The sequence below is a fragment of the Varroa destructor genome, unplaced genomic scaffold, assembly GCF_002443255.2.
Source record: "Varroa destructor unplaced genomic scaffold, Vdes_3.0 BEIS01000001.1, whole genome shotgun sequence".
Lineage (NCBI taxonomy): Eukaryota > Metazoa > Arthropoda > Arachnida > Mesostigmata > Varroidae > Varroa > Varroa destructor.
This window is the reverse complement of record NW_019211454.1, coordinates 36,691,710-36,716,598: the sequence shown is the minus strand read 5'-3', so window position 1 is coordinate 36,716,598 and position 24,889 is coordinate 36,691,710. Positions and strand designations below refer to the sequence as shown.

Genomic DNA, 24,889 nt, shown 5'->3' with positions numbered 1-24,889 from the left:
TTTTTAGAGATATTGCGTCAAAAACACTACAACAACATGACAAGGGTTTAAGCCCTTCCCGACGAAGGTTTTGGTCAGAGTACTGGTCCATGAGCATAAATATCTGACAAATGGTACACTTTCGTTTATATGACATAGGTAATTGCATGAGATCTGTCGATATAGAACGATCGACAAATCATTATACGATGGAATATACTTTAATGTATACTGTAAGCGATCCTAAGTGCCATTTATTCGAAGTTACTTCTTTGAAGAAGCGCATCTGAAACTTCTCTGTAGGATTAACATATACAACATCGAACCTTAAGGGTTTTTGAACTTCTACTACGTAGTTGAGTTTCACTGTATAGTGCTGTCTGCACGTTTTTTATTTAATGCACCCGTTTATTAATGTACTTTATTTTCACTATTGTTATCGGTTAATTCAATGTGCCACGAGGCCGACTGCGTACGAATGAAAAATCTAGAAACGAAACAACGAATAGTTTTCGCACAGTCATTGGTGCTTTACCTATAATATCTTAATCTGGTTCACGTATTTAGCGTACACAGGATAAGTTAGGGTATTCATTCATCCGTTGACACGGTAAATAAGTGCCCTAATAAAAAGGTAAAAAAAAGATAAACTGCGCAAGCAGCGTTGCAGTGCTCAACGCCACAGCTTTTCAAGCTTCAGCGGCATAATTAGAAATTGTGATAATGTCAACGAACAGGGAATAGCCAAAATGTGCATCTTGATTTTCTACAGGATTAAAATTAATGCGCTACTTCAATAAAAAATCCTGCCCGACTATCTAGCTCATCGTAAACCGGAGGTGCGGATTTCCCTCCTACTCGTGGGACGTTCCGATTGCTAGATCATTCTCTGACGTAGCTTTGCCACTGTGATCTATTGATGAGCATCAAATAACTCCTTTATCTGGTACCATTCAAGTTTATACGAAATTATACTAACTCTATGTCTAAAGTTCACAACGACGTCACACTCGTATATATGCTCTCCTAGCAACGAAAGAAAACATCTATTCACTCTTTGCGTGCAAAAACAGTCTAGCAATAATCCCAGAGTTTGTGCTACATTTATGCCATGATGGTGTACCTAAAATTATTCTTGTAGTCTTACTTCGCATGCTCGTAGCGTCCACTTGACCAAAATTGTCTTAGGCATCAGGCCTGCTCGTCGGTAGCCGTGGCGGTAGATCCTTCTTGTTTCGCCACGAAACACTTCTCCGTCGACAACCACACGCGAGATCTACCCGTCGGCCGGGCCTTGTCCTTCAGGTACATATAAGGTGTTCCGGCGACAGCGACAAACAGACGGAAGAGTTTTCGCTCGCTCTTGGAAAATCAAAATGATGGATGACGAAAAAAAGTGACAAACTGTTGATGGAGAGGAAAGGATGGAGAGAAAGGGTGATTTCCAGCCGTTGATTCATCTTTGCCATAACAAGTTTATACTGGCAACGTAAACGGAGTTGCTAGAATATCCATTGCACAGCACTGTCGTTCCCCAGTCTCCAATGGGCGTTATCCTGGGCGTTTGCGGAAAGTCCGCCTCACGGCTCTATACTGGCCGTCTACGATGAATGAACGGAACGGGACAGGCTGGATGCAGTGTCCTACGCCAGGCGGAAATAGTAGTATCCAGGTTAGTCAAAGTAAATGAAAGTGGTAGCAAGCAGTGACAAGCGATATCTAGCAAACGTTATGGACTGAAGTATCACAAAGCGCAATTATTTCACGAGCGGGCAGATGATACCTTATATTTCCTTTTGTCCCCGACCAAGAACAAGGTAGTTTGTTTAACTTGCTGAGCAAGCTACCCATTTCCACGGCAAATAATGATAAATCTTTCGAGCGAGCAACGCTCGGCGTGCCGAGACTGTGAGACTGGTGGGTGTGACTGACTGACTTCAGCGGTACAACTAGACTATCTATGGTTAGGTTTGTTGAGGTATATTCTTGCCGTTGCCTAATTCCCTGTTATTTCTTAGTCTAAAAAACCTCGTGTGTTACGTCCGGTATCGCCGTTAGACACCCTATCAGGCGACTAGCTTGCAGCACAAAATGAATTGTATCTATGCCTAAAAAGCCCAGCCAAACAAATTCTTATTCGGTTAGGAAGTAGGCAACTATCAACCTGCTCCAAATAGACGGCGACAAAGACATGTACAGCATACATTTGGCAGCCGATTGTACGCAGTCATGGCACTTCGTGGATCTCCAGTCCATACTGCAGGAGGCTTCTTTCCTCAGCGTAATCAAATAAGGCCCATCTACTTTTCGTACTACTGTATGTAGCATAATACTTCTAGTAGTGGTACTAAGAATTCTTTATAAGAATGTGATTATGTGTAGTAATAGAGGTCTCTAGTATCTGTTTACGGTGTAACGTTCCTAGCAGTTCGAGCGCCATGACAAGGCGTAATAGGAACTCTTTCATGAACCTCTTAGCCTTATAAGGCTCAGCAATAGCATTTCGGCCAACATTGGCAACAGTCAAGAATGAAAAATAGCTAACGCAAAGGCCGAAGCAGCGGCTGCATTCAAATCGGTAATGTTTGGAGACATCTCGTTTTTTCGTTAGAAACAACAATAAAAGGAAACTAAACCATCGTTTTGGTGGCTGCTGTTCTCCAGGAGTAGAAGAAGTAGTGTTGATGTGGCGCTGCCAGAAACTAATGTTTCGTTGGAAATCCTTAGAGGAGTTTCCCTCTTGATCAATACTTCTACGAAGAAAGCACCGTTTCTACTGCTGCTTCCGCTGCTGGAAAATCGGTGAGTCGTCGAGTCAAAAAGAAACCGGTAAACCGCTTGTAAACGAGATTGTCGACGAGTAGGCGGCAGGCCCAGACTAGAAAAGTAGATTCCAACATAAAGCGCAAGCGGACAACAGAAAAGAGAGCTCTGACCAGGACAGGGAAAAACCAGCAGCCGGCTGACTTAAATCGGCCTCAGTAAACTGAATATTCAGTGCCCCTTAAACTGAAGCTGAGCTCTTCTGTCGCTTCATACTCTTCAACTACAGTGAAATGCTTGTGTGCGGGTTGGACAGTCAGCTGATTTCCATTGTCACCGTGGCCACTGTTGCCGATGTAAAAGAATAACGTCCTTAGTTGTGGCTGCTATCGCTGACTTTCAGCTTCACTGCTTCTTGGCCATACTTCCTAGCTGTTGCTGCTGCTGTCGCTGTGATTACGGCTGAGGCGGTGGCCGTTCATCGTGGTGCTATCTCGTCTTCATGGACGTCTCGTACACTCGCATCTGTACAGCGGGAACAGACAAAGCTGCAAGACTCAGTACGAATCCGACTGAATCGGTCGGCTAGTTAGCTGATCATCCCTTAGTCCCGCCCGCCATTGTGTTGGCTTGGTGGCTAGCTCATTCAGCCTGGCGTTGCTCTGCTTTCATCAGTGCAGTCTTTCGTTAGTACATAGTACAGTAGCAGACCCGTTTCACCCCCTCCGCCCATTTGAACAGTTAGACCGACACTCCACTACCTTGGTGGACAGATGCCCCAATAACACATACTTCCATTGCCGTTATGCTGTACTGCTGCACAATGCTGCCCTCCTCCACGGCCGCTCTCGCGCCCCTTCAACCGCGTGGCTGCTCCCCCTTTGCGGAGGTCTCGGTCTCCCACCACAACCACCGTCACCGCTGCAACCGGGCTACCGAACAGAGAGGCGTTCTGTTAGACTACAAATGCCACTATATCGGAGACATGGAATGAGCACCTAGCTATTGATGAGTGTGCTGATTTTACCAAGATTCTTCAGGCCGGAAAACGACAACGTCCGTCGCCACTTGGAGATGCTGCCGGTCACTGATAGACGGTGGCGGTCATTCGACGTTATACCAGCAAAAAGCAGGCAAAAGGCAAGATGCTAGTCAACGTCTTGCCATTAGTGGCACCGCATAGCTAGCTACCATCACTGGTTGCTAGTGTTGACGTGAGTTGTGAATTGAGGTCGGTGATCGAAACGTCCAGGCCTGTGTGAGCACTGAGTTAGTGGTATTTCACGAAGCTGCTGAGGGCCATAGATTGCCCCTTCCACTCGTATGGTGCCTACACTCTTGAGGAATTACATTTAGTAGTGTCGTTGCCAATTACGTTTGCATGGACGTTTTGTTGTTGTGTTTTCTACAGACATTCAACGTACAAGAATCGCCAGTGTAGGAGGCGCAAAAGGATGCAAACGTTCTTTGACGGTGTGCCCTTAAACGATATTCCACAACACACACAGAATATAGAAATAGGTATTTGATCTTTTCACCATGTGTTATTTAGTATGAGCTGTGACATTTGACTATGCGGCCGATCAAGGCAAAGGTGGTTAGCCATGAGAGCTACTATGTATGGCAACACTAGCCAGTGAGCGAAGCTCTAAGTGCAGTGAGAACGCGCAAGGTCTATACACCCAGCCACTACCTCATTGGATTCGTCACTCATTCCATTTCATAGCTTATCTACGCATTACATTCTATAAGTCTAAACATACGTTTCTCCCAAGTGGGATACAGGCCCACTCACACTTCTGTATTATTCAGGTTGAAGGTTGGCAAAATGATGTCACGGTCGTAATTTTTGTTACAGTTTATAGCTACGGTAGCTAACTTTGGACGTGACGTTAAACTAACGGAATCGTAGTAGTCGGAGTAGTAGCGAAATTAGGAAAATTCCTCAGAAAAAATCGGCTCGAGACAAGCAACAACTCCCTACAAGTACTAGTTAGGAATAAACCTATTCAATTAGAAAAACTCTAAAGTAACATGCGTTAGTGTAACCAATAGATAAAACTATTCAATCCGTACCTAAACTATCTAATATTCAATTAAGATGTATTAACTAGTAGTGTTACAAAAAAGAGAAAAGTATAGGATATGAGTTAAGAGAACATTTTTCTCTTAAAGGAGAAGAAATATCCTAGCTGAAATGGTTGATAGCTATGTACCGCTGTAAACGTTTTTTAAAAAAAAAAAAGACGTTTTTCGAGGCAATTAGTTTTGATTAGAGTTTATGAGAAATTGCTGGTCTGGGTCTTGACGCAGCAGTTAGCAACAGGGTTTGCATTTGAGGCATGTGGGCGGTGTCAGCACTTGTCAGAATAGGCCGATTGGGCATATCGTGGTGATTTGACAAAAAAAAGGATTCTGATTAAGTGATTTGTAAGTGAAAAAAAGAAACTTCATGAAACTCGGATATATTAAAGAAGTATGAAGAAGGCGGCGAAAAGACCAGGAAATTTCGGAATTTGTACATGTGACGTAGTTTTGCCGAATTCAAAAGTCACTTAGTTTCCAAGCTGTGACCAATGTTCTACGATAAGTAAAAAGAGGTATGAACAGGAAAAAAAATATAAGCTTAAGTATTTATAAATACATATTTAGGCTTCAGAGAAATGAACCAGAAATGTAGGCTGAAACGAAAATAAACATTTTACATAGATATTTAGGTCGACGACTAATATAGGGTTGTGTACCGTTGCCTGAACAAAAATGCGGGGCAGTTAGAAGTGATCGAAGATGTCTAAGCAGAATCGCTACTCTTTTAGTAATACTAACTTCAAATCTAAGAGAGTGGTAAAGAAAACTGATTAGCCAAAGTGGCATCATTTGCAACAGGCCGCTTTCTAATTTTCGGCTGCACTGACACGTTTTCTGAGAGACTCTGTATATAAATGCAGCGAAAATAAAGCAGTCTTTATTTTCCATAAATAAAAAAAGGTCCGCATAACATAGACAACAATAAGAACAAAAAGTTCTGAGAGGTTGTAAAGCGGCAGATGAATCTCTGAAATGTTCACTCAGATGAACCCTTACGTCATAAATTAGTCATAAACATATCCTCGGAGCATTGCAGACAGGATATCAGCTGTATCAAAACTTTACGCACATTGAGAAATACCCAACCATCACAGTGACGCTGACAATGTACATTTTGAGCACTGCTCCAGAAAGCAAGTAACATCCGAATCAAGTAACTTTTGCCAAACTCAAAAGAACAGGAAGATAAGAGTAGAATTCAAGACGAAGTTGAAGAACTGGACTGTTTTTTTGGAAATTTAGCCTTGTCCTTCTGAAAATATCAACAATCTACAGACGAAAAGGAAAAAATTACGAGTGATATTTTTGGGAACTATGAGAAAATACACGGTGAATTTAATGACTTTTAGGTAGAGAGTTAAATTACATCAGCTGCCTTAGTTGTTCCTTCGGGATCGAGTTTATAGCTGCCACGAAGTAACACAATTAGGACTAGACCTATGTATAAAAGGACAAAGGGGTGAGATAGCCGGAAGGTAAGTATAAGGGTTGGGGGTTGCGTTAGGATCTACGGGATTTGCATCACTTAGCAAGCGGAAGACAGTAAGCAAACGAAATACGAACCAATGTTAGTAAATTGTCTAAGGCGGCGCTAGGTATCTCATTTATAAAAAAACGGAGTGTATTATTATCTATTTTTAAGTGTCTTACTTAACTAATCGATGCGGACAACGAAAGAAAGGTCGTCGAAAAAAAGTTGCGGAGGGATTAATTTCCAATCAATATCATTTGTCCGGTACGGTTATGCGGCTAACAACGTTTAAACCCAACGACAATACACCGCTATAGGGCGGCATTACCTAGGAGTATCGGGTCGTGTACATTCCACTGACTCTATTATAAATATAAAGTACGCTCGAAATGACTCTTACCATTTTTCATAAGGCTAACCCGTGCCCGATACGATTTTATAGTATGAAACACATCAAATCTTGCCCTGTGACCGCGATGTGCTCGAACTTGCGCTATATAATTGCTCGAAAGAAGTCATACGGTTTGGATAGCGAAAGAATTGTGAAAATGCTAACTCACTTTAACCACCCCCCATATGTTAATGAGCAGCCCTGCTGTATCTTCGGTCCACTAAATCTGGCCATCAAGGAAGTCTACGCCATAGAAGCTACTGCGACGTCGCTCTCCTTTGTCCAGCTGGATAAGCAATTCAGCGATGTTCGTTTGCGAGGACGACCGGTTACTCACCATACCCATAGTGAACGTTGTATAACTCTTTGGTATGGACAACATTGTAACCAGCCAAGAGCATTACAACTTTCCGTCAACAGGCAGCAGCAATAGCAATAAAGCTCCCTCTTTTTAACCGCTAAAGCTCTGTCACACTTCTGCTGTACGCTTTTAATAATACACTTCCACAACTCCTAGCTTGGTAAACGATTCATGGCTTTCTTACAATGCAAGATCCCTTTGTCGAATCAGTTCGGAGAGGAAATATGATTGGACGCGTGGCATTGTAGCATAGCTGGAGCCGAATTTCGTATGTCGAATATTGTCCTGACTCATACCTCGCGCTAAATCTCTTGCCCTTACGGGATTGACAAATAGCAAGATTAGAGAGCATCCCAGTTCAGTGTATTTGTACAATTTTACCAAAATCTTGACCGTTTTTCAAGCAGAATGCCATTGGCAATCTGGCCGATGGTAACCATTGCAGGATAATGTTGTTAGCCTTATTTTTGCTTGACTGTAGTACACACCCTAGACAGACTTGCTTACCAAGAGATTTTTCGAGAGAAGAGAAGTTTCCAGCTACATATATGGGTAACAGAACGGGTTACACTAACTATATCCCTGAGTATATCTAATCCAGCTTGGGCCAGTAAATTGAACTAAAATGGTCGTGACAAGGCATAATACATATGTAAGGCAAATAACTCATCCATCGTGGCAGTAACGCGCTTCTCAGATTTTCCCACGATGGCCGACGAAGCCGAGAACCATCTCAGACCAACACGCACCGTTCTCCTCGCTAATTGAAAATCTGCCAAAAATTGGTGTCAATCATGCATCAGTGTATGCATTGGATTGTTCCGTCGGATGCAACAGCAATATATTATCACTACGCTTCCCAGGAGCAAATGCCCATCCATGCGTTCTACAGGAAGTGTAGCAAAAATGTTGTTATCGTATCTGTAGTTTTCATGTGCCGCAGTCTCTTTGAGCTTGGATGAATCCAAGGCTTACTACATGATACGAAACGGTCTGATATCGTTCCGTGTCTCACTTACATCCATGGCGGTACTCATACCACAAGACTTTTATTTCTGCTACTGACCGAAGTACGTCTACCTACGAAGGCAGTGTGATCGTTTGGCTTTCGTAAAGTACAATTTCGTCAGTTAAACTTTCCGGAACACGCTTTGCGGACTACGTCAAATATAACGTGACAAGTGGATTTGACAGCGGTCATAGCGTATTTAAAGCAGCTTCTCAACATGCGTCTTCTTAACCCGTAGCTCTCCTTCCTTCCTTGTCGCCGTGTTCTGTTCCCTCCTGCGTATGTGCCTAACGGGCGAGTGATATTTGCTTCAGCGATTTTCAGTCATAGCTATCCACTGAGCTAGATATACGCGTCAGTGCCTATGCGCGTGCACCTATAGTAACAACTATATGATTAAAGTGCATACAGACATACGTGTGCGGATACAAACATCACCGCAAACAAGAGACCGAGCACTTTTAGTCATCGCATAAATAAGTAGTTGCACTAATCGAGACTGGGTAGATACCAATAGAATTATCTTACCGGGTTAGCACGCTCACAGCAACTAATTGTCCTTTAATCCAAGTGAGTAGTGGATCCTTACAAAATGGTCCGTGCGTTACACGTGATACAGAACAAATCGACGAAATGACGCTAGAACTTGCTGCGCCACTATAAACTGTTATTGCTCAATGCACCAGAGTACAGAAGTACTGACGGCAAGATATTGACCTATCTCGTGCGCCTCACTTCCTTTCTTCCCCCACTCATTGGTTCTTCACTCTCTCTCTATATATATATAAAAAAAAAAAAAAGCAACACAGCATCATCAGCGAGTGATGGTACCACCTTTGTGACATTTTATCAGAACAGTAACCTCAGATGATAGTCGTGGCCTACAATAGAGCAATTAGGTCATCCCGACCAAGCTTGCTCAGGCTGCTGATGGCAAAAAGTGGCGCCGTCACTTTTGAGCACTACGTTTCTGACACTTGCCAGTTGTAGGTAACGTGTGCAAACGTTGTGTTCCCTTAATTAGTACCTAGCCCAGCCAAGCGATAACACTCAATATATCCAACCGGCTTGCTTGCTGCTAGAAATCCCCTGCTGCTGGCGTCACTCATGCCCCTTGACGAAGATGGTTCGGGGCTCGCCCCCAGATGATGGACATCGACTTATCGGCCTTGACTTTTCTTCACGCTCTGTTCACAGCTGTCGTTTACGTAACTAGCTCACGTAGAGCCATTTTTACACGGGAAATGAAGGTAGACTCTTTGTGGCTAATGGGAAGGTGGGTCGCTGCCGCCACCATCGTCGTGGATGTTGTCTGACTCAAGCTCATCTGTATCACCTACTTCGTTTTCTAAAGGACACCTTGGAAATCAATTAACAAGCCACTGCTATAAAGAAAAATACATTCCGAGACCTGTGCAGTCCAACTCTCTGTTTTTCTCTCATACAGACACATGGTACACAAAAAGCCCTCACGTCTCCAGAAAAACAGGAAAGACGAATAAATTGGTAGCGTTCCCTACAACTGCTAACTACTTAGTTGCAGTTTGCCGAGATCTAAATTAGCTTATAGCAGCTAAGTATGAGTACATATGTTTTATGTAAGAAATTCAGTTCATCCAATTTCGCACTCGAGTATTCGACCACGAAAATAACCAGGTTGAGTATTGGCTTAGTCTGTAACTATTTTACCCAATCTATAGAAATGTAGGTTCAAACTATCCAACAGATTTTATTCGACCATTTCGTGTAAAGTATAGATTAATAATTAACATTCAGGCAGACGTAACCATACTCTATGTAAATACATGCTTTTCCAGAATCCTCTGATCTCCACTCATTCACTTGTCACTTTCTTGTAACTCGCGCCTTTGTCCTGTTAGTAGGTGCTTTGCGACATCGTCGGATGCGGCCACGACAGACATCCATGGGTCTTATGACGAGGGTCGTTAGGACTAACTTGTTTGAAACGTGCTCAAACGAACGTGCGCCTGACCTTTTGCGTCTACTGGAATATTTATCACACGCAGCTAGACACGGCAGGAAAGTGGCTGATAATAGAAAAAGAATCGAGGTGGAATCATGTTGTTTAGTATACGTGGGGGAGCATCCTGCTGGCCTTGCCGTAGTCGTTTTCGTCTGAGAACAAGGACTAAAATTTTTCGCTACTCGAGGTATCTGAAGACGCTTTGTTCTAGGCTGATAATAGCAAGAGGTGACTTTCGGTTATTGGCGCACACCAACACACATGCGCACAAAAACAGATAGATACGCACGCTTACGGACGGGTACTGTTCGTCGCTAGCTGACAGGCAGTCTTAGTCAGTCAGTTTGTCTCTGCATCTTTGAATCTGCGATCCTTGATGGTCTCTGACATTTGAGTTTTTCGGCAGCAGAGAGCTCATAACAGCACTAGTATCTATCGTATGTAGATGATGGCAAATGTTGCATTCAAACTGTATGCAAGAGTGCCGCCGCACTGACGAAGTAACTTGTCGAGTAAATTTATGACTATTGAGACGACGTTGGCCTCTCGCTCGTACTCTATTTTTGAGCCACAACCTTTTCTAGCCTATTTGCTGCTCGCTGCGTGCTGCGCAAATCGTAATAAGCTGACCGATACAAAAAAGTTTCGACTTTTACGTCCGATACTGCTGTTTAATTACTTGGCCATTCTATCCGGTTGCAGCGAGTTTGCAGAGCGCCGAGTTTGTTTAACACTAGGTCACGGAATGTCTCCGTGTACTCAGTACCGATTCAATGGCAGTCTACTATGGCGGCATGGAGCGACGAAGGCTTGCGTGTTGGATCGAGAACGCCGCTGGTGCTGTGGCTGCTACATAAGCCACTCGGCGAATGTCGAAACTCGACGGACGACGCTCCGAGAGCGGCTTTGCTATCGTCGAGAGCGTTATTACAGCTGCCACATACAAGGCGGTACCTTTAGGCAAAAGTCTTCACCGTTAAATATTAAGAAAACACTTTCTCCCCTTTTTATTTTGACGTCCTTTCGAATTAGGCTAGAGGTACGCCTAGCCTCTGCCGTCGGTTGTTTTATCAATGGTAAACGTGTGTCCCTGAATGATGGAGAAGCCTCATCAGCATGTGGGACTATATGGTGGTTAATAACGCTAGTATTTACGTACATTTTGTCCAAAAGTATCAAATGATAACAGAAACAGTGTTATAGGTTATTTGTATCTGCCTATATCAAGCGATGCGGCAATTACAACGATATGCGAACGTCCGGCCTCTAACAGCAGTTTGATTTCTGTCTCTGTGCTATCTTTGTTTTAATGCCTGTGGTGCGTTATTGTATTTTCGTGGTGCATTTTCTGCGTCGAATATGTAGAACCGGACATTTTGCCGTCTTAGCAGGACTGGATTGTAGGTGACGAGGGCCACCTGGATCGGATCGGCATCGCACGGCCTATTCTCTCAACTGCTTTGATTTTTAAAGCGGTCTCAATCCCCAGGGGGTGACAGCGCTAAGCATAGCCAAGATGGGTTCCTGCACACGGCAGCTGGATTTCCGCACGGACTGTATTCTTACGCCTAACTCAAAGCGCTGCGAGTCCCGTCGAAAGCTCAGCGTGCTGTCTCGTCTATCGATGCTTCATTCGAAGAAGCAGGTGGCCAATGCAGTAGCTTGTCTCGGCTTCGTCTGTCTTATGCTCTATATTGTGCAGGTGGGTACTGCGATATGCGACACATTTGTGTCCGGTCATTGGTAGGACTGAGGTGATACGAATCGGATGGGAAAGGCTAGTTATCACCATTTTTTTCTTATTATTATCTTTGGTTTGCTCAAGACAGCAAGGGAATCGCGTTGCTACCGGCGTTGCAGTGGCAAAGCCGGACCCAGGAACGAACAATGTATTGTATAATCACGTGTTTCTGCTTCGTTTGCCATATATTATTGTATTATATAGCAGCAAACTGTGACTACACGACACATAATTTCCTTCCGTCCCCACTATTAGATTTAATGGGCAGAGAATTACATAAACACTAGCCAATATTCTAACCATTAAACCAGTCGACCGTAGCTAATAGCTAATAGGGCTAAGTTGTACACGGTCAAAAAAGGTTATATTCCTCCTGGTAGGGGCGCTCTCATAGTCTCGCTGAGTGAAAATTTCTTTCATATTCCCCCATCACGAAGGAGTATGTATACGTATCATACGCATCCCGCTTGCCTCGCTCCCCATCCATTCTATTGCTCAGCCATTGCAACAGAACGAGCGCTTATATCTATTTAGTTGATTTAGTGCAATGTTAGTTGATGCTTATGGAGCTCCTACGCATCGCGTAGAGGAGGGCAAGCGGCAAACATACCGCACGAAAATTGCCCAGCTTGGCTTGTAGACGGTAAGTACCTCTGTCAACTGGACGCCCAATAGACTGCTCGCCTAATTCTTTTGTCTACTGTCCTAGCATACAGTTTCTATACAGCAGCAGTGATAGGTAGGAGTAGATACCCAGAATAAGCGTTTCCAACAGGTGAATCTATTTTTGCGGTCGCCCATATCTAATGCGGCTGCTGTTGCTGCTCTCGTCGGCGTCTCCTCTGCCGTCACGTATACCTGTTTTTATACCACACTCTCTCTCATGTTTGTTTCTGTCTCTACCTCTTTGTCGCTCTCTGTCCTTGTGTGTTTCTATGGCCCTCTTTCCAACACAGGTAGTCATCTCGTTTGTGAAGCACTCATCGGGGACCAGCATGGCCGCGTTGGCCAGTACGCTCACTCTGTCAGTGCTGTTTCTGCCTGAGGATCCATTCTATCCGCCGCTAAAGTACGGCTGGCGGCTGTTTACCGGGTTAGTCATCTTCTGCAATCTGTGTAACTTATACGCCCTCCTTTTCATCCACGACGTTGACACGTACTCACGGACCGTGCGAAGTGTGTTTCCACAGAGCAATCAAGCGGTCAGCTTACGAACCGAGTACGGGGTCAACTGTGACCCCGTTACCTGGCAAAAAATCTACACTCACCTCGACATCTTTGCCGTCGCTCATCTCGTCGGATGCGCCTTTAAAGCGATCATCTTTCGCCAATACGAAATCTTATGGATATACAGCATCGTGTGGGAGATGACCGAGTACTGCTTCGTGCATCTGCTTCCGAATTTCGCAGAGTGCTGGTGGGATCGTATCCTTTTAGATGTTGTCATCTGTAATGGGTTAGGCTATTATATCGGCATGCAATTCTGCAAAATGAATAATTTACATATGTTCGACTGGCACTCGGAAAGGATCAGCCGAAGACTGATAACCTTCTGCTGTGTATCTGGTCAGCGACGTAAGTCGCCAGATGCTATTTTCTACGATAAGGACGATCGAGGCAAGCGAAGAGATCGGATAGAGTATGAATGCCACAAAGCTAAAAAACCATCCAGAGACCTAACATGTCTTATAAGCTCCACGTCCTCGAAGCACATTGGCGTAAGTCCAGCAGCGAACGCAGCTTCGGTGGAGGAGACGGGATCTGCCGGAAGACCAAGCATGGATCTTGCGCTAGCAATCTTTCTCAGCTTATTCGTCGGTCAAATATCAGAGCTAAACACATTCCTGTATAAGCACTTCTTCAATATCTCGCCGCACGCCCACCTAATGGCGGCGAGGACAACGTTGTGCGCTGTGATTCCCATCCCTCTCATCGCCAACCTGTTTGCCATGACGCGGGGTACGCAGACGCTTTTAACGCACTCAAAGTTCGTGTTATTATTGAGTATCACGGATACATTATTCTCAATAAAATTTGGCCTGATGACGTTTCCGTTTTTAGACTTCTTCATGGTTTCGTTATGGGTCTCAGCCATGATCATTTTGACATTCATATGTATCGTTGCCCGCAGCGTTCGAGCAGTGTTCTGTCGCGAAGATTGCAGCTTGTCTGCGAAACAGTCAACAGCGGTTATGTACAAAGTCAAGTAACCGAGTTCTTTTTGATTAGTTTAATAATAATAATAATAATAATGGAATAAGTATAAATAAAATAATAATACTATTAATATTAGATAAATGAATATAACTGTCGCTGCTATCACTGTTTATCAGGCACCGAGCAGAAAACTGATTAACGACGATATTCGGTAATTCTAGCAATGCCCTTATTACTACTCTAATGAATATATATATATATATATATGGATAGAAACCACTAACTTATGGCCGATGAGGCGTGGTCTTCCAAAAGCGACGAACTGGAAGATAAACTGTTGTTTCACTTTACCTGATTCAGTCTAGAAGTATTTGAAGTTATACAGTTTCGGCAACAATATCTAGTCTTGATGAAAAGTCTAAATCGAAAAGTTACGGGTTATCTGCTACCCGACTGCCGCAGTTCCGTGTAATATGGCGCTCCTCTAAATAAAGGTACCTGTATGAAGGATTCGTTGTCGTTCGTCGCCGCTGGACATGGACGTCCCATCGATCCGATCCACGCATCACTAGAAAAACAATAATAACAACCAATACGGTAATATTCTTGTATTATTGTTGTACGCTTGTAAATATTGCTCTCCGAGAGAGATCCGACTCTAGCAGTGATAGTATTTGTTTAACGGCATCTTCATTCAACGAAGAAATGAAGAAAACAAACGAGATGCCGACGAGAACGCGCTCGAGAGATATAAATAGTGAGAAGCGAAACATAAAAGTTTATGAACATAGAAGTAAGAAATACACTATTTTCATCGACCCGCTTCAGAATGTCTAGACTGCTTATGCTAGATAATAACGACAATGCCTATGAAACGACGATACATGAACGATGATGGCGATGGTATAATAATAGAAATAATTATAATTAGCGACACACTGTTTCGCTCAATGAACACGAAAAAAAAATTACCAACAATTTATGGAGAAAACAGATAGAGGTCAGAGCAAATGTGGTACGTCGTTGGGGCAGCAGCCGCACTAGTCCGCGGCGATAATAGGAAAAATGTGCTAATAATAAAAGAAAAACAGAGCAGGCTAACGTTCGTATATGTACGTAAATACTCGTAAATAATTCATAAATATCCATGAAAAACCTGACCCATAAAAGAAGGAACAGAAACGCCTGCGGGGTGGTTACCTATTCTCGCAGGAATCTATCGAAATTGGGGTTAGAAACAAAGGTTGTTGTTATCATTATTATTGTAAAGATACGGCTGGTATTACGATACAAGGACAAGATATGTGAAGTTAGGGCAAATATTGGAACAGCGCATAACAAGAGTAGAACCTGAATCGCCGCCTGTATTGTAATTGTACTAGAAAAACATCGGGAGATGCAACTGGATTTACAGTATACGATCTGCCACGCGTCACTAATGGAAATACCGGCGGCAAATCGAAAAGGAGATGTCATCAAAGTCGCCAAAAATATGTACCCCATTACACAACACCGCCATGAAGAGAAGCGGCGAGAGAGAAAAAAAAAAAAAGTTGAATAATAAATGCGACGAATATTTCAAGCCAGCTATACGAGACACTTATTTATAATGCAGCATCAATAATAATACAAAAAGGCTATTAAAAGCTGCGCAGAAATTTAGTAGGACAAGCTTCTAGGTTGTTCTAACGATCAGGAATCATAAAAATGTTGATAATAGAATTGATAGAAACTAAACCCTGAATTGATCCGTGCATTCCAAAAGAGCACGACGTGACTGTCGACGTGGATGGCATTGTTGTTGATGATGATCCGGTTCCGTCGTATACATACAACGACAATATGAGAAAACTTCAACGGCAAGTTCCACATCTAACCTCCCCTAAAACTACAACAAACCCTCTTCGCCTAACCTGATCCCCGCCGACAACCTTGCGTCATATACTGTTTCCATTATTGGCCCCACAATGAACAAAACTGGCAACATGAGCCGAAAAATAGACAGGGAAAACAATTTTTAAAAGCGGAACGGAGTGGTAGTCAAGGTGAGCAGACGACTCAAGGTGCCGCATCTCGCGAAAGAGAATCGTTTGCTGCAGTTCAACGACGATATATATATGTAGCAGTGATATAGTATTCGCAGTACTTCTGTAAAGAAAACTGATGAATCAAATCCCGTAAATTTCTTCAATGTGCCGTCTTTCTTGAACATTATCGTATTCGGTTTCAAAGGCAACGTTTAGAATACGGATAGAAGGTCAAGGTATTCATAATTACTATTAACGACAGCTCATAAAACCTATTCAACTTGAGTTTCTCTTTTGCAAACATCGCTTTTTTCTCGCGCTGATGGTTACCCATTGGAGTAGTTGACCCGGGATTGCTATACCTGGACTAGTCCGACAAGCTGGCAGAGCCCAACATCTGGTGCGCGTAGGTGCACGTAAATCGGGTACGGCATAAACATTGGCTCTCCTAATGATCGGAACATCAATTTAGCTATTTTGGCTACGTATGCATTCAGTATACCAGTTAATGGGCGGGAAATAGTCACAGATTAATTTAACCAAATCGTTTAAAGCAAATGTGTCTTGTTATTTCATTTTCTCTTCAATGGCTATATGGTTGCTGAGCGAATTGCTATTCAGTGAAGTAAAACAGGCACTTCAAATAGATTGTAAAAGTTAAGTCGGAGCAAACCTTATTTGTCTGATGTATCAGACAAAGTCGACCTTCTCATTACGTGTCCTGACAACACGAAATATTCGTCAGAGTAATAATGGATTACATAGAATAGTGATACATGGTTGACTGGCTTGCGTGCACTGACACCTTGGGATAGACTCTTGTAATATGCCATATTGGATTAGTAAATACACACGGTCAAGCAATGTTGTTGTCCGGAACGTTGTTGAAACACTCAAGATCCTAGTGAGAGGCAATTAGTTACCTGTAGCACGGCTTCTTCTTGCCTTTGTCATGCGCTTCTCGCCTCACAGGGTCTTAGGTCGTCGAAAATCATCAAACAGAAAATACAAAGTATATAGTGTTTATAAATCGTTATTAGAACAGCGCCTAGAATAGTTACATTCTTTTGCAAGGTTAATTTCTTTTAAAAACGACGATGCTGTGTAACTTCATCGATGCCTTCTAACTAGAGCACAATTTGGTTTGGACTACGTCGACCCTTTGAAAGACCCTTCTGGCTTGAAACCAGTGTTCATTTAAGTGCATGATTCTAGCCTAAAAATAGTGGATATCTAACAACATGTTATAAAGTAACGTTCTGCAAGGACGCCATCATTTTTTTAATTTTCGTCTCTCAACTAGTTTTGTGATGATGACAATACGTGATGTTAGCGCGCATTCGCTTTGTTTCTACTGAACTTCAGGGAGTAGGCCCACAACTGAGTGTACTCCATGAGGCAAGATTACCACCAGCAGGCTTCATTTATACCAGTCCTGTACCCAAGGAATTCTGTACTATCGCGTAGGTTTAAGCTGTTAAAATTAATCCAGGTTACCGGATTGATTCAAATTGGACGTGCTAACTGTTCGAAAAGCTACAGCTAATGGAAGATCCATAATTGTCGCCCGTATGTATATCGGGGTTGAGTTTAAGTCTAGCGTAAGCAAGCTTACTCTTTCATGCCACCACGATAACTATAAAAAAATGGACACGTAATTCACCAGTACTTGACTCGCTTTTTTTTTTTCTTATAATTTCAACACCAGGACAAACTTGGCCTTACAAACATTTTTTTAGTATGCAAACATTCTTCAACCTGTCCGACGCTTAAAAAAGTTTTACCAGGTTAATCAAAAAATTATTCGCTGTTTTTGTTTACGGTTTTTTCGCTCCCTCTATTTTTGTTTTGCTGTTTTTATGTTGTTGAAGGTTGCGAAGTTCTATGAAGTCACTGTAGCCTTTGTCAAAATGCGACAATTTCAACATGTGATAAAAAATAAAATAGAAACGGTATTTAAAAACAGATTAAATGATTGTAAATAACAAACAGAAAAAGTAGTTTACCGAAAAAATTGCATAACTTAAACTTTATTATTAGTAAGGAAATTAAAGACAATAAACGCAAGGGGAAATATAGAACATCATAAGCTGACGGTACACAGAAGATACCAAAATAATATCCACTATTATTTTTAGTCACTTTTTCATTTTTTGCTTTTCGGTCAACTTTTTAACATTTTCTAATTAGTTTTGATCGGCTATTGTATATTGTCACTGTTTCTTTTTGAAAACAATATTTATGTGAGACGAAATTTTAAAGCGATTACACTTTAAAACAGAGTTTCTCTACTTCAAATTTCGCAGTACAAAAAAGACGAGTGTGACAGGTTTGAAAACCTTAGAAGAAAGCATCTAATCCACCATTGGTCTTGATGATATAACGCTATGGCTACTAACAAACGAAAGACTAAAACATAAAAGCACTAAACAGACACCACTATGACCTAAGCTAACACCTTCCAGCTTAACCATTTATACCTATCTGCATGGAACGTCGGCGACTAGAAGCAAAGATCGGTCGATTGCAAACGGTTTCGGCTTAATGGTACCTATTTCATTTGAACCTTAAGTCAAATAACGATATGAACTCTAATTGTCTACGGCTGAGCAGATTTTGCCGCTCTCAGAAGGAAACTTGTCAAACTCCACCACAGTCTTCCTTTCCTGCTACAAAAAGTGCTATCTTGCTCATGTACTTGACTCGCTGACGTTATTCTAGGGGTGTCGTCTAGCCACCACCATGCATTAGTCAATAGCGTATGAAAATGGCTCTTAACAAATAAAAAGGAGATAAGAATGGCAACATCGTCTATGTTCGGTCGCAAACCTCTGCGTACTTCCCTAGAACTTATTCGACAGAAACTTCTGTATTTTTATATTAATACAGCGAAACTCTCTTCAATAACTGACTAGAGAAATACAAATGGACAGTAAATAATGGCGGTTAGCAGCTACGGCGAATTCAGCCAGACGGACCTTCACACCGTCATTGCCTTACATAAGCCACGACAAGGGCTTATCTACAATAGTTATCGTGGTTCGCTAACGCGACAAAAAATTACTCCTAAACGCTCGAAAATACCATGTACACATATACATATGTGTACCATTTTTAAATATATGCTACAAACACTTGAAGTTCCTGATTCGTTCCGCCGACTTGCGGTAGCAGTGCTCGTTGCAAAAGCTCAGCAATCCAGAGCAAATTCAACGTAACTGGGCCATCTACATCTGTACGTCGTACACAATACTCTCCGCTGCCATTTTATATTAAGAGTTGGGGATACACAGCTATCAGAAACCTGTAGCCGGTGATTGAGAGACAAGGCTATAGCAACAAAGAGGGCATTGTACCGAAATCGAAGATTACCGGAAGTTCGCAAGCTAATAATTAGCTACTTAAGCGGATTTAGGGTTTCCTAGATAACGTTTGGGCTGAAACTACGATCTGACTGTTTCCAGATATAAGGGCCGTCTCTATAAAATGTGTATCTGACTGTCTGTATGCTAATGATTATACGTATTACTAATACCACTATTGCGAGATCTGAAAAGTTTGACTTTTTACCGGATAGATTTTTAAGTTGAGTTAAGTGCACCTATTTTTATTGTATGCCATAGCAATGTCCAGTGCGTTTACTGTATTCACTCGATGTGGCCTATGACGGCTACCACTAAAATCAAGTCTTCAATGAATCATGTAAAGAAAAGCCGTATTCCCATTTCTTAGACCAAATCTCCAGATTTACTCTATTGGTAACTAACATTCGGAGTATATTAATCAAGCAACTTTTCGATTCAGACAGCTTTCAACGCCCAGCGGCGGTACCGGCCGTAAAACGCTGTCTTTTTATTTAAACTGAGGTTGTTTTTATTTTTTATGAGAAAAATCATACTGGAACTGGCGCAAAGCCAGCCAAGAAACTGGCAATTTTTGCCCAAATCAAATTTTTAACTTTCCTATTGAGTATACTTTAGTTCCTAGTGTAAGATATATAAGGTACTACTATAATGATTTTAGTTACGAAAGCTCTGATCAATAACAGTTCTTGCGGCTGGGTGGCTGGCTGGCTGGCTGGCATTGCTGATGGCAGCTCATTGAACACAAAATTTCGAAAAGCAAAAGCCTTTCCGCCGAATCTGTACGGTAGCGAGGGCTGACTGTGAGCTGCTGAGGTCGTGAAAAGTCTATGTGCTGCCTGTATAACGTGGAGTTTCAAAGAAACCGTAAAATACTTAATAATTATATTACTCTCCCTACCCAAATGTGTGAATCGATACAAACTACTATAATTTCTGCAGGCTGGCTAACCGATCGTTGGAGACCGAAATCATAGTCGTGTTCGATTTCACCTCAGCCAAACAACATCGACGATACCAATGCGCAAACACCCTATACACGTATTTGCATGTACCTAAAACCTATAGATTCCAACCATGAGAGCTGACGGCCTTATACCGATGCCGTTTCCAAGCCTGAAGTAGAACATGAAGACAGTGTTAGCGCTGGTCGTATGCTGACCGAGTCGACAGCAACATTTGTCATAAGGGAATGACACCCCGACTCACAGTAGGATATGTGTAGCGACACATGTCGCTTCGGTACAGGCTGGCCTCATTATCTTCGTTGCGGTAGCTTTGTCCGTATTTGGCCTGCCCGACTCCAAAGTCGTCGTGGGTGTAGCCTACATCGGGCCATCCATTCATTCCTTTTTAGATCGCGTTTCATTAGCGAACAGGGGGAGAGAAAAAAAAATGAGGAGATATTTTTCTCTTTTTCAATGTCTGTATCCAGCTCGATGGCCAATGTTTCAAATGCTGATATGGGTCAGTGTTTGATGCACTTCAAAGCGGCATGCCTGCGGAAGGGTTGTCCGCGATCGTCACTGCTAATAGAGACGCCGGCTATTGTGAACAGCGGCCAACAGGGTGCGAGAAATATGCTACCCGCAATAGCGAGCCTTTCTGCAAGGAGACGACTTCGTGGCCAATCAAAGTATCGATCGCTGACTGGTCGGCGGTGATCGGCGATCACCCCCGTCGTGATTGTTGGATTGAAGCGAGGCTCGAGCCATCTCAGTGCCGATAATCAATGGCAACAAGCGAATTTTCACCTCAAAGCTACTTTGGTGAATCTAAGGCAAAATGATGTCCGAGCAACAACCATCGCTACTGCCACCTCATTCCTCATCTTGAGGTGACTCTGAGGGTCATTCCTGTTTGTCCCGGTTGTTTCGAGGACTCGGTTTATTAGCGATACAGCAATAGAAACAGTGGGCGCGAATAGTAGATCACATATCATCTGTCCATGAACAATATGATGAGTCTGCTTGCGAGCAAAAAGTGGCCAACTACGCCTTCCGCGAATTTCATCCGATTCACATACCGGCAAACAACCCCCTTGGGACAATGAAAAGCGAGTAAACGCGTTTTGATATATGGCGCGCTGAAACGTACCGTGTCCCCTTTGTGCACTACTTTGAGCCGTTAGCATTCAGCGTTTTGACGGTTCAGTAATAGTTAAATGCTTGTAACACGAAAGGGTTAGGTGTTCCAGTTAAACTACGTATACGTTTCGGGATTAACATAGCATGACATTTTTGGTCCTAATGGATACGTATAACTTGCTTCAAGTTAGTTTCGTTGACCTAATAGCTACCATCCTATATGAATGGTTAGTATTATCGAACAGGGTAAAGTACAGCCACAAAACGAAGAGGAGTCTGCTCGATGAAACTAGTCAGACGCGCGTCTCGATTATTACTGTTAATAGGGTGATCTACTCCTATGCGTACTCTCAAATATTTGTCCAGTGCCGCTCCGTGTCTAGAGAGAAAAAGTAGTAAAAGAGAGATTTTAATGGTAAAAACTAGCCGTGGCTCTAACCGTAGGCTAGGACATATAGATAGAGGGCCTATGAGAAAATGTCGGTAAACGTATGAACCTTACTTGCTGCATCAAGTGTCTTGGGATAGCATTTTGAGGACGCATATGGCCTGGTTTTGTACTGGTTCATTACGTGTGACGTCGAAGGTGTTGTCCTGAACTAGGCATTTGCCCCGTCAGTCAACCGCTGCTGGCGGAACGCGAGCAAGACGACTCTGTAATCCGACACACATCTGAGCGGATGTTACTTAATAACGACACAAAAGTTCAAGGTGGTTGCCATTGTTAGCATTAGACCATCAATTTATTCAAATCGCAATCCAGCTGTTGTCGCTAAGATATATAATACATACACAGAACCGGAAGTATAAACAGCAGTAACTTGGCGGCTATAGTATTTGGACGATGTACTATGTACAATAGACGTTCGAAGATACGTTGCTCCAGGTGGATAGATATATAGCATTGTGCCAGTTCGGGCCTTAGAACTATTGCTCGTGTTGTTCGAATAACAACCATTATTGTTATTACTACGACGTTTATTAATGCGAGTATTATTAGAACAAACATGTGCTCTATTTGATGGGTTCTGGGTTAGTTAATAATAACTATTTAGATTTTTTATTGCGCGATGCAAATACTATGCATTATGCAATAATCCAATGCAGATCTACGTGTATATATATAGAAAATAAATAATCTACCTATAATCGTATCGCGGGTTGTATTACTACGGGACATCGAGTTCGCTCGTGACCGTTTGATGAGGGGCACACACTTCATAGATTTATATACAGTCCATAGACAGCAGATTTCACGCATGGCAAAATAACACTGAGCTCTTTTCTGACAGAGGCTAAGCGAATCGTTCAAGCAAGACTACCCATTAATAGTTGTCATATTGGGCACCTTTGCTATTATATTTTCAGCATTAACGAATAGCAGGCCAAATGGCAAATACAGTTAGTGTTTTTGTAGAAGTTGAGCCAGTTCATGGATGTAACTTTGAGCAACTTGGAGTGTCTCGTACTTTGATAGTTGACGGTCACTGACCGACGGGACGACCTCGCGGAGCCTGTCAAAGGCGACATTGAGCTTGTGCATCCTTCGACGTTCTCGTGCGTTTGCTGCCATCCTGCCATATTGAGTCATTGGAGACTTCTTCTTTTTCTTGCGTTTCTTTTTTGGCCCTGCGAGATCAGGGACCGTATGCTCGTCTGACCAGGAAAAGTCCAGTCGTTTATAATCGCGGTCATGGTTACCTCGCGTTAGCCAGTCCTCGGGAGGAATGTCCTTCAATGGTGAACTAAGACGATCGTCAAGAAAATCGGCTTGATCGAAATCCTCCGAACTGTCATCAAGCGAGTACGATCTGACGACGTCACCTCTCATTTTCTTTGGCGTTGAGTTCGCTTGTAGCGTTGTTGTTAAGGGTGGAGATTCTAGATCCACTGACATGTTGTTCTACCGTTGCAGGACTTTACCACACCAGACACGAATTTGATAGGGCAATTAGATTGTATAACCAGATTAGTTACAGCATTAGCTCGATGGACGCACGCTATTCAGTTTTTAGCACAGGTTAACTAGGTATGGATTAAATAAATATAGTTTACCACGAACGAATTTGCGAAGACCACACGAGACTCACTATGAGCCACGAACTTCTGTTGGTGTTGTAGTGAAAAACACACGTCACGCACTGCTTACTACTGTTGCTGCTCCTGAGTGTTAACGATAGCTCCCCCAGTTTCTCAGGGTGGATGGCCTGGCCGCCTCAAGATTGTGTATTGCAGTGGCTATGGCCAAAGCCGATGGCCGGTCAAGTGTAAGTGTTCCTTCGGTCCATCTTGACACCGTCATCGTGGCACTGAGCGACTGCTACGGGAGTTGAAGAGTCGGGGGTGGACCTCTGGAGCGCCGCCCCCATTGACGTTGTTTTGGCGCATTGCTTTTGCTGTCGTTTTCGGTTTTCATCATCGGCAACTCCAGCAGCAGGCCTGCCTGCCTGCCTGCCTGCCTGTCCGTCCGTCCGCCCGCCCGCCTCCATCTCTTTGGGGTGAGGGAGGCAGAGCGTCACGCTTGGTGTGCTGGTGACACATCATGCGGTCACCGCACCGATCTGCACCGGCCACAGCAGCTGACAGCCATACGTCGAGCAGTAATGCCGACCACGTTAGCAGAAGCTACAGCAGCAACAGAAAAAGCATCAACAGTTGCTGGGGCTGATGTTGAAGTATCAGCAGCAGAACCGAATTTTGGCTTTCTGCCTAACCCACAGAAGCAAACAGTGAATAGCAAACTCTCGCAACGAGTAAGAAAAAAAAATACGAGCGAAAAACGACAGGAATAACGAGAGAAACATCGACGACGACGACGACGACAAAATTCTGAACGCATAAATCGAAACAACAATCTAGACAAGAGCCGTATTTATGCTTCGAGAACAGGAGTATTTGGTGTACGTCCGTTTCTCTACGGATTTGATCAAGAACCGCGATGCTCACGCAGCCTGTGTTTCAAACAAGCCACGAGTTCAGTCCGCGCGTGCTTCACCAGCAGCTACCTTACTATCGTCCTTCTGGTGGCTACCTGGTCGTACCCGGCTGGCTCGTGAGCAGCGCAGCTAATTTGGGGCCTCTTCATTAAGTGGGGGAGTTGGTAGAAAAGAAAGCGAAAATGTGAAGGGGATCTTAAGTCTCAACGTTCGAAAGTGGCTTTACTCGATACGGGGGTGTAAGAAGAGTTACATAGCCTGAGAAAATGCGTTGCCACATGTAGACGGATTTTGGTATCAAAAACTGAAGAAGCGCAGTTGTAAGCAGTGAATAAGTAAAACAGATCCAAACATATAAACTAATATAAACCTGGCCCAATTCAGTAAGCTACAACGGTGAGCCTCTTGGACATGTAAAATTGTTACCGAACGACCGAACCGACGAGCTTGGATATACCAAAACCTTTAAATACACTCCAAGGGGCGGATATGACCTGAGCCTTAAGTATTCAATTTTATAAGTGGAATTTTCT

General features: G+C 43.1%; 2 protein-coding genes across 13 annotated transcripts in view; one reads left to right on the top strand and one right to left on the bottom strand.

Moving 5' to 3' along the window:
• The window catches only part of LOC111255318 (phosphatidylserine synthase 1-like), a 35,613-nt gene extending 20,083 nt beyond the window's left edge, over positions 1-15,530 (top strand). Inside the window, exons 1-3 of one of the 12 annotated variants that reach the window (XM_086978160.1) lie at positions 1,634-1,651; positions 11,412-11,748; positions 12,744-15,530. In XM_086978160.1, coding sequence (XP_086834286.1) covers positions 11,563-11,748; positions 12,744-13,997 — 1,440 coding nt within the window. In that variant the 5' untranslated portion in view covers positions 1,634-1,651; positions 11,412-11,562 and the 3' untranslated portion in view covers positions 13,998-15,530. The other 11 variants (XM_086978163.1, XM_086978162.1, XM_022817175.2 and 8 more) reach the window with 11 other exon arrangements.
• A 6,595-nt stretch (positions 15,531-22,125) lies between these two features.
• Positions 22,126-23,877, bottom strand: LOC111252116 (protein atonal-like). Its single transcript, XM_086988247.1, has one exon. It carries the CDS (start codon positions 23,315-23,317, stop codon positions 22,823-22,825), a length of 495 nt encoding a protein of 164 aa, XP_086844373.1. The 5' UTR covers positions 23,318-23,877; the 3' UTR covers positions 22,126-22,822.
• Positions 23,878-24,889: the final 1,012 nt, after the last annotated feature.